This window comes from Amphiura filiformis, chromosome 18 (genome assembly GCF_039555335.1).
Source record: "Amphiura filiformis chromosome 18, Afil_fr2py, whole genome shotgun sequence".
NCBI lineage: Eukaryota > Metazoa > Echinodermata > Ophiuroidea > Amphilepidida > Amphiuridae > Amphiura > Amphiura filiformis.
Window position 1 is genome coordinate 25,686,838 of NC_092645.1, and position 15,084 is coordinate 25,701,921.

Genomic DNA, 15,084 nt, shown 5'->3' on the forward strand with positions numbered 1-15,084 from the left:
ACCGTGAAATGTTCCTTGTTAAAAGTACGATGTTCGAATAACAAGTAAAATGCTTCTATACTGCGCCAATAAAGTATCCTTACACTTGGAAAAATAATCACAATTCCCAAACTGAACCATATTAGGGTAAATTTGTTTTTTTAATAGATGCACTAGCTATTCCTGCACATTATGACACCATATTGAATCCAATGTGACTTCAAGAAGCAAACTTACAAGCATTTGATTAGACGAAGGTCCAGTTTTAAAAGTGACAAACTGGCCTATTCAAAACTCCACAGACTAGACATCTGGTTTGAGAGTGGTGAGTGGCTAATTTATGCGTTTGGCTTTAATTTAAAACAAAAGGAACAAAAGAAAACTGAAACAAAAGAACTCACAAATAAAATGAAAGTTATGAAAAGTACAGAGAAGTAAAAACTGAAATAAAAACTGCTTTAAATAACGCTTCATTGAAGAAACTGTATGGTCTCTTTGTTTCGCTTGTTGGAATCTTTTTGCGCCTTGTATAGGCCAGTTTGTCACATTTAAAACTGGACCTTCGTCTATTCAATTTACTTCTTGAGGTCACATTGGATTCAATTTGGTGTCATAATGTGCAGGATTAGATAGTGTATCTATTAAAAAAAATTATTAAACACATTTAACCCAATATTGTCCAGTTTTGAAATTGTGATTATTTTTCCAAGTGTAAGGATATTTTATTGGCGCAGTATATTATGTTTCTCTTCCAAGAAAATCTAAAATAGACCTAATTCATTTCCCACCCCAAGTAGAGAACTACGGAAGGGAAGTAATCTGCACGCATGAGGTCATCAAAAGTGTGCGCAATTTTAATTTTAACTTAAAAGTGTTAAATGAGTAAATCGTGGATATCACACAATACAATTTGATTAAATCATTATCATTAAAATTTAAAACGTTTAAGGGGTGGGGTATGAACCTTTGGACAGTATTTATTGTGGGACATTAGAGCACATCAGACATATCGAATTGCATTCTGAATACGAAGAATGTCCTTCTGATATCAAATAATTTTGATTTTTGAAATTCGCAATGTAATACACATTTTATGGCAAATCATTAAAATTGATATTTTTGATATTTAACAGTACTTGAAGTAAACTTTATAAATCTGATGATTTATACTTAATATGTATGTAGGTGGGATGAAAAGCCGACGATCAATTGAAAATTTTGACCTTTCGTATTGAAGATATGGATTTTTTTCCCCAAACACCAACAAAAAATAGGTCTTTTTGGGGAAAAAATCCATATCTTTAATATAAAAGGTCAAAATTTCCAATTGATCGTCGGCTTTTCCTCCCAGCTACATACACTTTAAGAATATATCATTAGATTTATAAAATTTATTTCGAGGACTGTTATATATCAAAATTTGAAAAATATCAAATTTTAATAATTTGTCATAAAATTTGTATTATATCGTGAATTTCAAAAATGAAAATTATTTGATATCAGAAAGACATGCTTCGTATTCAGAATGCAATTCGATACGTCTGAGGTGCTCTCATGTCCCACAAAAAATACTGTTGAAATGCCATAAACGCTAATTCTAGATCCCTTAAGTTGTATAGAGTGATAGTTGGTGAGTAACTTTGTAAATTTCAAACTATAGGATCATCTTATCTTATGCAAGTGTTATGAAAATGATTACTACATAAGTTTAAATAAATTTCGGAGAATAATATTAGAAAAACAATTCGAAAACTCTTTAAATACCTAGCCAAGGGTATAGACTATGCCATAGTGGAATTTTGATAAATAAAAATGGTCATGAAAGTTTATTATAGTTAGTGACAGAAAAAGTGAAGTATGTAGGCATATGGTATTAAATGCAACATATCTTGCATGATAATGGCTCACTTCAATACTGAACAATTCTGATTTTGGAATCTACAGTTTATTGAAGGAGTACGGTGACTGAAAAGATCAGATATGAAAATCTATCAATTGCACACAAATTAAAACAAATTAGAGTTCAAGTTATACTTAAATGTAATAGCCAGAGTATGTAAAATGGACAAGTGGACTACAGAGAAGTCTATGGCAAGGGAGACGCGATAAGATATTATTAGTATTTTGTCCTCGCCCATTCCGTTCAGTGCCATCTAGTAGATCTAAATACTATAACTCTAATACTCACTTGCTACCTTCCCCTAACCATAACCTTAGCATAACTAACTCTAATCATCACCCTTAACATCTAAAATTGGAGTTCACGAAAGTAAAAAAAGTACAGGATTCGGAAATGGCACAATACAAACTGTTAATACAATATTTTCGGACTTGCAACACACTAATTCAGGAGAGATGATTCAATGTAGCAATAGGTCATACGACATGATCGTCTAGACTCGATATATCTGTCTGAGTATTATATTAAGTCTTATATAGATGCAAAGATGTAGTAGCTATACTGATGGGATACTATATAAAAGCCATATGTCGCCTTTGGCATCAAATGGTTCACTTATTTTGCGAATCCGTACAAGAAAAGTTTTATTTAGAACAGTGCACACTTAAAAGCACTTTGTATTTGTGATTATTTTAACCAAAAACGTGTGTGGATAAGTATGAAGTGTGGTAATATGTTGTAACTGGTTGCTTTCTCACGATATACAATGATTAGGCTAACTAAGAATATTGCACTGAAAAGTGATTGCCAAAATACTGAAAGTAGTTAGGGAAGTAAATGCTGCACTTTTATTAGGGTGTCACCACTGAGGGCGGTCGTCTTACAATACATCCGATAGCTGGTTATATCACCAAGGATGTTATACACCCATCAATATAACAGTATTGTATAGATATAAAAAAATAAAGTGAGGCATTTGACGCTAAATAATATTTGACAATAATAATTGAAATAATATATGACAAAAATGAATATAAAAGAATGTGCTATTGACTGCAAGATATTCGGATGGTATAGGCCTATATAATAAATGCCATACACAGTATAGTCAAATCTAACAATTGAAAGTATACTACCATGGCTACGCACTAACACTTATTGAAAATTCACCTTTTCGACCAAAACGTCAGTAGGATATATATAAACGAGACAACATGCTTTATAACTATCTTTCCCATGTGCTATTTATTTCGGCACATAAAAAGGTTTGAAATGTTGCTTTTTGTTTATCCAAAGTGCACTCGTGTGTGAGAACTCAAACTTCTTCCAAACGTCTTTGCAAACAACAATGCAATAACAAAAATGTTCGTCATTTTATGTTTGTTATATTATATTACAAATTCTACATAAACATATTTTAATTTAACTAAACATGATATTTATGTAGCTAGTGTACTTAAATGTGCAGAATTAGATAAGGGATTCCTCAAATACGAGGGTATGTATTATTAGCCACACCCTTTTGCTTTGGTATTCAGGCAGCGAGTGTCATGATTGAGCCGGCAACTTGTGAAACCGCCCGGCCGTATGGCATTTTCCATATATAAGCCTACTCGGTTAGTTTTGTGGGGTTCATTATCGAACCCCAACGGTTTTAGCTTGTATTTATATTATTTATTAACATAGGCCTGCTTGTTTGGGATATTTCAAGCGTTTTAAAATTTCAAAATAATCCCATTCAATTACACGGTTGACGATGAAAATTTACTGAATTTAGAGAATGCAATGCGACCACCACCTGGCACTGAAAACGTACCTTATAATATAATTTTAGTACAAAAACAATCCATCCCTGAATCTCGATGGACAACCTGTAGCATCAGGTATGTCCTTTTCATAACAACCAAGCATCTATTTTGTTGACTTGCACTTTTTGTCATGGACAGACGCCGGATCGACCTTTCACGGATCAAAACCCTTCCTTACCATTATTTTCTTTACTATATTATACTCGTTATCAATATTGGAAATGCTACCGTAATATATCAGGTTTAATAATCTCAATCAATCAGCAAAAGTGATACAGTTAGTTTCCGCTTTAATTTAATTTAATTTAATTTATGAAACATTTCATTTTCGAGCCATATTTTAATTATGAAGAGTGTTGTTCCTTCTTCGGATCCAAATTCAAGAGGAATATATTAGATAAGAGCGGGAAAACAGATTGGGTAGAATGGGACCACAAGAAGTTAAAATGTGTATATTTATATCTTGAATCATTTTGGAATGTCCCTCGCATATATTAATTGCGGACAGGTCTAGAGACTTCTTTCAGACTGTTACATTATCCATTGAATGCAACCGATGCACGCCGGATTGCATTTGGCGGGAAAATTTGGCGGGAAAACCTTTGTTTTCATTATCAATTTTAAAAGTAACAAAGGCAGAAAATGAAATATTTGGAATGGAAATGTTGCAAGAAATGCAAATTTGTCTTTTGATTTTGTTCAAAACGACAGATGTTTTGCTACAAACCAAAATGGATGAAAGACACATTATAAAATATTATTTAAAAAATATGCAAAATATTGGAATTGGGTGCCGGAACTTTGATGGGAAGCATTTTGACATGTCAAGAGGAAAGAAAAGATTTTGTAATATATAGGCCTATACACTCATAGAAATTGTTCGTTGGCATTACTCAGTAAGTTGATGTAAGTCGTTACGTCAACTTTCCGAGTAATGCCAACGCGTACAATTTTGAGTAACGCTGACTCGATATCATTATGTTGGTCGCACTCATTTGCACTTACTTTATTGAGTTGTTACAACTCAGAAAATGAAACTAGCCTAGGTTAGCATAATTTTCTAGAGGTGTGCTATAGTATACAAAATTTTGCACTGATTACAAAAATAAAAATTTGAATACTGCTAATTGTGCAGAAAATGATCCAATTACCATGATTACGTGAATTAAGTAACAAAGTACCAAATTGGAATAACTCAAAACAATAAGTACCAGTAACTTAATATGAACGAGTTACATCAACTTACATGTTGAGTTACAATAACTCAACTAATTGGTTCTTTGAACCTTGTTTATTTTTCTAAGTTCCCTGAACTTGAATTCAGAAGTTCGCATTACTTAAAAAGTTGACGCAACGACTTACATCAACTTTTTAAGTAATGCCAACAAAGTTGATTAGTTGACGTAACTTTTTGAGCTTTTTCAGCATTTTTTAAGTTCGGATAACTAAAATGAATTTTGTTTTGGCAACTTTTACACTATTTTTGAGTTGTCCAAACTTACTCCTTTTGAATTGCGCCAACAAGGCGAACAAGTCATTTCTATGAGTGTAGGAATGAAAGGACAGCTCGTATATTTGATATTTCAACGTGATACCTGCATGCTTTTGACTGTAAGGACATTCCTTCGATCCATCTGTGATGAATATATAGATGCCCTTTGGCAGTGACAAGATCTAAAACGTGTTTTTACTAAAAGCAAACAAAACTATTAAATCGTAAAATTGCTAGATTTCCTCTCAAACTACTGCCACCTGTGTACATTTCAGTTTGGATGATTCAGTAAAATAAGACACTTGTCGCTCAAAGTAAATATGCAATTTTGATACTATTGCAGTTTACCATTTAACCATAAATTTTGTATCAAACAATCATTTAAAAATAATTATTTAGATTGAATTATATAATAGTCTTTTGCAAGTGCAACCTTTTGTAAGTACATGTTAGTTTGTTTAAAGATAAGTTGAAAGCAATGATAGATTATTGGACAATCGTCACTTGTTCTTGATAAGTTCCAGGTATACGACCAGCAAGTTATCACAATTTTAGTACAGTTTAAATTGCACTCAGGAAAAGGAAACGTGGATGTGGAAATAACTGCTTACTCCTTATCTTTCAATGCGCAAATCGTAGTTTTATCAATAATTACGGTTACGCGAAGGACGAAGACAGCAAACAGCACTATAGGTGAACGAACGTGAACGCATGATGTTAATTACGTGCTATTCAGGAGTGCTGATTGGGTACTGCTGCATCACGTGGCATCTCTCATTTGCGTATTGCATTCACGTTCGTTCAACTAGTACAACATCAATCTCTATTTCATGTTGCGAAGGAAATGTCACGAGAACATGAACTTGATTTTGGAGTTAAATAAAGACGAAAACAAAGGGAAATCTAAGAATGCATAAATAACGAATAAAGGAGAATGACTGAAAAATCATTATTTTTAGCATCTGCGTCGTCATGCAACGCATTGTGTTTGTACCAGTAACGACAGACATTTAAAACAAAATTATATCACATTTTGGCATATACCCACAGCACTGCCAACAAATATTAGCGGCGTTTCTATGAAATTATGACTCAAAATCGTAATTTTTCAAGCATTGCATATACAAAAGTGATCGCTGTGGACAGATTATGACTCAAAAATGTCCCTTTCACGCACTTTATACCCAAAATGGCGCACGTATATTTACTGACAGAGGGCGGTGTACTGATTGCACGACTTCCTGTTTCAGTCTTGTCCAATTAATATTAAAAGGGAGAAGAGAAGCATAGTTGTCATTAGTCTTTCCCTTTGTTTTATTATTTGATCAAAATATCAAGTTGAGTCTGGTACAAGGAGTGAGTAAAGAAGTGAATCATCTGCATCATGCAGAATCAATTGGCTATTCGAGTTCAAATCCATGCACCCCCTATGAAAGGACGTGACCTCAATCTCCCACACAGCGAATGTAGATATTAAATGACCATGTCTTCAAATAGCCGGGGGAGTATGGATTTCAACGTGAATAACACAATACAGGAGGTATCTCAAAAAATTATTATATTAATATTATTTTCATAATAAACATTATTTACATTTATAGAGTAAAACACAATGAAATGTACTACTTCATATCATGTTTACACACAGCCCTTTACTAGTGCACGGCTCTTTTCAGAGACATTTAATCCTTGCAAGGGAATTGACCTATTTTTAAAAGTCTTTTTTTTTCGGAACCACGTGTGATATTTCTTTTATTACAGAATGGAGTACACATCCATTCACGTTACCGAAAAGAAAACATCAAGCTAGCATAGGTCTATATGTACACTTGTTTACACTTTACACTTATTATTAATGTTTGATTAATTCTCTATCATGAGAACCAACTTGTAGATGAAGTCTGGTGGTTTCAGACGCAACGTCACAATAGTTGCAAAAAGTAAATTCCAGTATTAGATTTAATTCCAAAATTCTGTTTGAAACTATATGCTGGATGACTAAGAACATTCACTCATTTACCAATCTATTGTATTGGCATATTTACAGTGTTAATTTAGCTTTCATCAAAAACACTCTATATGCTTGTAGACGATGTTTTACGGTATTTGCGCCGAGCGTACTACGCAGACCACATGCTTATCCGGAGCAAGCATATCTTATGAGAATTGACCAATCACGGTTTTAAGGGTAGACGAGGTATTGTTGGTCGAAGCAGCCAATAAAATCGATTTTCATTATCTAAATCAATATATTATTGAAAAATAACACTTTGGTGTTTTGCAAAAGTTCATTCTACAAATCATATAATTTGAAAACTTGCTTGATTTATTGTTGTTAATGAGTTATGTACGTTTTACAAAAGTGTTGTTGTTTCAGCCCTCTTTACAACATAACTCAAGAACTACAGGACTTACAAAAGTATATCTGTGATATTTGGATTCTTCTACACACTCGCTATGAACTGATCAATGCAATTTTTGCCAAAGCTCACTACCATTCGCAAGATGCTGTGAACTACCAAATCGCAACAGTTTATAATAGTTGCCTTAAGTCGCGTGAGCTTGTTGTTCCATGCTGACGCAACAGTACGCAGAAGTTACGTGCTCTCATGCTCGAACATTATGATGGTAGTGATGAGTGAAAACCCTGATTGGCGTAAATCCCGCCATTCTCTGATAAACTGAAAACATATTGTACTTCTCTACTTTTTGTTATAAAATGCTAGAGTGAACAATAAGATAGGTCATTGAAATTATCAATATGTATGTTTTAAATGATAAACAACAAAAAAAAAAAAAATAAGGGGGAAAAAGGTAAGGGAAAAAAAAGAGAAAAAAAGGAAAACAGCTGAGGTGCCAAATCACTGAATAAGCCTTTGGCTATAAACAATTACGCATTTGTAGGAAAGAAAAATGTCACTTTGATTGTGATGGTTAACCTATAACATGTATAACCTCTGCAGAAATTATAACATAAATTATGAACACTCATTAAGGTAGGGGTGATATCGGATCGTTCCCCTTTAAAAGTACAGCATGACATCTTTCTTTCGTGTCTAACACAAAAGCACGCCTTGTTTTCTGTTCCATTCACTCTGCATCATATTTCCCATTACATGGCTTCTGTTAATCAGAGGAAAAATCATTCATTAAAAGCTTCCTGAACTTGAGATCTGATATCATTGAAAATGGAGCCTTATTGATGATTGACAGACAGATGCGCATGAAATGTTATCATTGATGCTTGTACAGTTGCCATAGATATGCGATTTTCTTGTGGCCAATCAACTGTATCGTGTTTTACGAAACATGAAACAACGAGCCCTCTTGGTCAAGAGCATTGGTCATTGTTGGCGTTTGGTTACTATTAGCAATTGTTCTGGTAACTTCACCTAGGTAGTCAATTATACAGGAAACCATGCTATATCTTGAACAAAGACAAATATGTCACAATTAAAACAAGCAGCCAGTACAAGTACCCTGTAGCTCTGATTTAGACCTCAATTGTTGAAATTGGTTAAGAATTAAAGAAACGGTGATGTAAAACCTACGTAAGGAACGAAATCAAAAATTGCACTTTTATGTTCTTATCAATGAAAGCACGACGCTAGCTTTGATGGGTTAATCAATAGAAAGCATGGTGCTAGTTCTATTGTTCGAGAACGCATTGTGTACAAATCAATAGGGCATGCAATGGAGCAAACTACAACTTTTGAATTTGAATCTTCATTGTTTTTTTTTGTTTTTTTATCATCTTGTCTTTATTTTGTTTTCGTGAACGATTTCAACGAATGAGGTCTAACGAGCTAAAAAATATGCCGCTAGTGGCTGCTGGTTCTAATATTATGACATATCTGTGATTTTTTTAATATATGCAGGTGTAAAAAGTAACTAGTACCTTAATTATTTGCAGATAGGACCTTCTTGCACTAATCCCCTTGTGTTTGTAATTGAAATATCCCTATGGAAAATATTACAATTAGTAATAATTGGTAACATTCATGTTCAATAAAAAACCAAAACATTTGTCATCTATCTTTGAACTGTCAAGTTATGTTGTGTTGAGATTTCCGCACGCAACTTAATTTAGAAGATGACGGTACAATTGGAAAATATTCCAAAATTGGTTTTGATCTTTTTAATTGCTCCTTTCCTGCTTTTAAATAGTATTTAGCATGTTTACCTCAGCAAAAATGCTTAAAGTAGCCTACATATGTTTTATTTTGGGTAAAATGGTCTGATAGCGTAATAATACATTTTTAACGTTAGATTACCACAAATATTAATTTGTGTAACAACTGAACTTATTCTGTAATTTTTGTACCACTTGCAACAGTATCAGTTAACTGTACACAATGTCAAAAATGAATTGTTCTCTATCTTCTATACTTATACGTCATGTAATAACATTACGTAATATATGGATTCTCATTTGCATAATTGCTTTAATTATTGTTATTGTTTTCAAAACAGCCCGAAATCAGTGTGAAGATCTTGGATTGAAATGTCACGTGAATGCGAGATGCGTGGAGACTCCAGCTGGGTTTAAATGCATCTGTAATGATGGGTACGTTGGAGATGGGAGCACCTGTATACCAATAGGTAAGTCCCAGAAAAGGCACATGCCCGGATCCCATTGTTTAGAACAATAGAAACCGGCCGGAACCGAATGGAACCGAATTCATTAATTAATTAATTTCATCCATTAATGTGTTTGGTTTTTCCCATCTTTTTTATTTTTGTTGATTTATTTGTGCCATGTGTGTGGCAGGTTTATTCCTGAATCAAGTTTATATAACTACTGTAAATTGTTCGTTATGTTTTTACCGGGATGTCACGTTCACGGCAGATGTGCAGAAACACATGTGTGATTTGACACACTAGAGAGTTTGCAGTTCCAAATGTACACGTACTTAGATTTGTACATGAACTGCATTCATTCTTCATTCGATGTAAGGGGTTTCCCAGTAGAGCGGGTAAATCTTCTAGATGGCAAAGTAAACTGCAATTTGGCTTCACACTACAATAACATATTGGCCAAAACACATGCTAGTTTGAATACTAAGTTAAAGCTTAACAGAACAATATCATAAAGGAAACAAAAGGGTGAAAGCATTCAGTTGCAAGAACAATTGAATATAGTGAGATTTTAGAAGCATGAATATTACGATAACATCAAAGTAACATTATGTAAGGCCTGTATAATACCGGCGTGGTGGCCTAGTGGTTAGAGCGTCCGCCTCACGATCGGGAGGTCGCGGGTTCGAATCCCGACCGGGCCATACCAAAGGCTTTAAAAATGATACCTACTGCCTTCTTGCCAGGCATTCGGCATTAACAGAATGGAGTAGGGAAAGTTAAACACATGGCTACCAGTGGACTAACCCCCTGCTATAGATTTTCTGCTCATGCAGACATGTGGCCTAGGGTTATGAAACGGAGATAGGCGCCGCCCAATGGGCCGAAAGGCTTGGGAAGGATTTAACTTTTTTTTAAATAGCTGTAACATAATACGCTATTGCTGAATACTGCGAAGTAAATCTGCTTTGGCTGACCTAAAGTGAATATAATGGAATATCACATTTTAATACAGTTTTCTTTTAGAGGAAAATATTCCATATAATACGCTAACTTTTTTGCGTAGAAAGACATTGATTACCACCTGAATCCCATTGTTCTCAACTGTGTAATGTTATACAAAAAACAATCATAATGACGTAACAGTCTCACTGGATCTTGTCCAATCCCCAATGAATACCGATTCTCCCCGAACCTCTCATGTCACTAGTAATACCCAGGAGATCACGCAATGACACCGAACCTCTCATGTCACTAGTAATACCCAGGAGATCACGCAATGACACCGAACCTCTCATGTCACTAGTAATACCCAGGAGATCACGCAATGACACCGAACCTCTCATGTCACTAGTAATACCCAGGAGATCACGCAATGACACTGAACCACTCATGTCACTAGTAATTGTAATACCCAGTAGATCACGCAATAGATGACAGCAGTCGGTGTATGCTCATGACCTTCAAATCTGACAACTTTTCCCAAAGTTTTCTTAAATTTCTAATCAGTAGGAAGTCAACATTGCTCATCATCCAGTGTTTGACAGGTCGTAATTGACAGTGATTCATAATCGTGTGGCACGTTTTATGATGTGATTTTTGTTTTAATTATGTCGTCAAGAACATCTTTGGATCTTTTCTAGATCTTTGTATGTTATCAGATAGATTTACGTGTAAATTGACATTTGATACCACCTAGATACATAATACTTCAATTTCGCACAGTCACCATTGTTGATAAGTTGACCTTTTGACCCGTGTGTATGTGGATTGAGACAATAAGTAACTACTGAATACATCACTCTCGGAAATGCTCTTAGAAATATTTTACTAAACTTGAGTAAAAAATTGAGTTGAAAATTACCCAAATCGAGTAAATAATATTGAGCTCATATTAATAAATAATACCCTCAATATTATGTTGAGTAGGGCCTACTATTTATCAATATGTGCTCAATGTTGGGTAGTATTTCCTCAATTTGAGTAATGTTTTACTCAATTTGTTGAGTTGTGATCTTGACTCAAGTTGAGCAGTCGCAAACTTACGAGTACGTTTTATAATAGTCGCAGCTAGTGAATTATAAATTAACTTTACGATATGCGTCGTAAGTTACGATGTAGGCAAGTGCGTAATCGTAACTTACGAGTACTTTTTACAATAGTCGTAGCTAGTGAATTATAAATTAACTTTACGATATGCGTCGTAAGTTACGATGTAGGTATGTGTGTAATCGTAACTTACGAGTCCTTTTTTTACAATAGTCGTAGCTAGTGAATTATAAATTAACTTTACGATATGCGTCGTAAGTTATGATGTAGGCATGTGCGTAATCGTAACTTACGATGACTTTTTCAACTTACGAAACGTCATCGTAATACATGTGCCTAGATGTAATACAATAGGGAAAAAGGAAGGAAAGAAGACACGAAATATAAACCATGCGAGTTACAATATTATCTTCTCCCTTTTCACATACAGATCCAAGACGATGCTCAGACCGTCCATGCTTCCATGATGTAGAATGTTTTAATGTCCCACTGAATGTGGATACCATAGATTTCCAGAACACCAAGATTGTCAAACTATTCAAATGTGGTACTTGTCCAAGAGGCTTTGAAGGCGACGGTGAAACATGTACAGGTGAGTTGAATGGACGGGTTATTACAGTTGAAATCCGTACACCCACTATGGAAGACATGAACTTAATCTCCAACATAGGGGTGAATATTTCAAATAAGAGTCACCTATTCAGGTGACCCCATTTGAAATTTCACACTCCCTGTGTGGAATATCAAGGTCATATCGTCTATAGTGGTGTATGAATGGTTATGGTTGGACGGCTTTTTTCAGAGCCATCATTTACAAGTTCAGAGTTACCCTTTACAAGTGCCCACATCTAACTTGGTCAGCCACACTAGATCATGTATTGCAGCCGAAATATGGAATGCACTTCCGGATCATAATTTTTGCGTCAAACCGTCTGCATTACCTAGTAATAGATTAGCGTTGACATACAAAATAATATTTTACTTTTAGGTAGCCCTATTAGTAGCATTTTATTCGCAGCAACAATGTTCTCAGAATGGATCTGCCATGAATTAGACTACAGCAGAGCAGTTATTAGAATACGATGCCGGCGTGGTGGCCTAGTGGTTAGAGCGTCCGCCTCACGATCGGGAGGTCGCGGGTTCGAATCCCGGCCGGGCCATACCAAAGGCTTTAAAAATGATACCTACTGCCTTCTTGCCAGGCGTTCGGCATTGAAAGAATGGAGTAGGGAAAGTTAAACACATGGCTACCAGTGGACTAACCCCCTACTGTAGCTTTTCTGCTTGCAGACATGTGGCCTAGGGTTATGAAACGGAGATAGGCGCCGCCCAATGGGCCGAAAGGCTTGGGAAGGATTTAACTTTAACTTTATGCCATCACAATACGACAAAATACGATGGTATCCATTCATTTCCGTGGCAATAGAGAGAAGATTGTGTACCTGAAGAGTTGAACACAATATACGATAATAACAAGACCAAATTACGATCAGAATATTGACATTACTGATCATTATAATCCAAATCAAAAAATTAAGGTACCAGTTATGTTTACCCCCTGTATATCCTAAACAAAGACAGATATGTCATAATTGGAACCAGCAGCCAATAGGTGCATCTTTTATATAGCTCGAATGTAAGACCTCATTTGTTGAAATTGTTCAAGAAATAAAGACACGACGATCCAAAACCCCAAGGAAGGTGCCAATTTAAAAGTTGTAGTTTCTTCCATTGCATGCGCTATTGATTTGTACACAACGCGTTCGCGCTTCCATTGATTAGCACGTTAAAACTAGCGTCATGCTTTCATTGAAGAAATAAAGACACGACGATCCAAAATATAATTGAATATGAATATGAAGATGAATTGATTAGAACACAAAAGTGAAACTTTTGATTTCGTCTCTTCAGTAGGTTTTTGATCATCGTTTCTTTAATTCTCAACCAATGTCAACAAATAAGGTCTTGAATCAGCGCTAAAGAGTTCAGGTATTAGCTGCTTGTTTTAATTTTGACATATTTGTCTTTATTTAGGATATACAGGGGTGAACACAACTGGTACCTTAATTTTTTGGCTTACTGTATTCAAAATCATATCAATTAAATACTAATCGGCAACATGCCACTCACTTTACTTTGGGAACAGCAGTTAGTCAGCCAAAATGTTAAAAACATTTAAGGAACTTTTGCGAACGTCACCTCTCATCTTATGATGAATGTTCACACTTGATCGAGGGAAAGATTAATATAGTCATACATTATAATGTAATAAGATGTTGTAAACTTGTAAGGGAAATGTTACTTGGCAAAGTATATAATCTTCAATTTTCAATTTCTGTCAAGTTGAGGTTGAACCGACAGTAATATTAACCCGTGGTCTAAGAGAAACTTGGTTGTAAATGGCTGATGACCTGACATCCCGGGCCTGACATGTTAATTTTGATTATTCTATCTATCTTAGGATCTGTTCCAAGGCCATCCAGTTTGTGTCATAAACAAATCCCCTTGCTTAAAATTGATATTTTCAAGTAATTGACATTAATCCTTTCCTCATAAAAGCATGTCAAAATTCCATTTGTGGGATATGGACAACTTCACATAATTCCCAGCCACAGAGTGGTACGGATTATGAAGAGATTACCTAATTGGGCTACCGCTCCTGATGAGAAATGCCACCTTGTGCCACTTGTCACCTGCTTTAGTGTGCAGACAATAGCCATATGTTATCTGCCATGAGAGCATTTGTCATTATCTATTCCATCTCCAGTGACACCTCAATAATTTTCCCTAGACCTTTGGATGTATTGTAATAGGTATTAGCGTTTTACTTTAAAAATCATTATACAGGGCTGTAGCACCAGTTTTCGGCCTAATCCTACTAAGCAAAATATGCATGAGGTGCCCGGGATGAATTTGGAACAGACAATATCCCTCGGTGACATTAATATTACTAATGTCCTGAGTGGTGCTACCAGCGAAGGTAAAAAAAAAGGATTGAAGTCGTAGAGCTTCAATGTTGCAGATTGTCATCAAAAAATAAAGCCAGTACTCATTATAGGTACATGATTAAAGCTCGTTACAGCTCGTGTTCGTGATATCCTAAAATCTGTTTTGACGCGATTATGGTACGATTTAAATACGACGTCCTTCAGTAATCCTGCAGAACATTAGGTTGCTTCCTAAAAACCTACTTTTATGTGACTTCAGTGACTGTGGTATATATATAACGCCATTGGGCGTGATCTTCTATTCAATAAACCATATAATCGTCATTTTTT

General features: G+C 35.1%; 1 protein-coding gene and 2 non-coding genes across 3 annotated transcripts in view; all 3 read left to right on the top strand.

The window, feature by feature from the left end:
• LOC140140044 (uncharacterized) overlaps window positions 1-15,084 on the top strand; it is a 110,740-nt gene that overhangs the window by 65,508 nt on the left and 30,148 nt on the right. The window contains exons 7-8 of the mRNA XM_072161855.1: window positions 9,653-9,781; window positions 12,237-12,398. Of these exons, the coding sequence (XP_072017956.1) occupies window positions 9,653-9,781; window positions 12,237-12,398 (291 nt within the window). The remainder of the gene's footprint in view (window positions 1-9,652; window positions 9,782-12,236; window positions 12,399-15,084) is intronic.
• Trnav-cac (transfer RNA valine (anticodon CAC)) lies at window positions 10,389-10,461 on the top strand. Its single transcript has one exon. It is a non-coding gene; the product is annotated as a tRNA-Val (tRNA).
• On the top strand, window positions 12,894-12,966 carry Trnav-cac (transfer RNA valine (anticodon CAC)). The gene has a single exon. It is a non-coding gene; the product is annotated as a tRNA-Val (tRNA).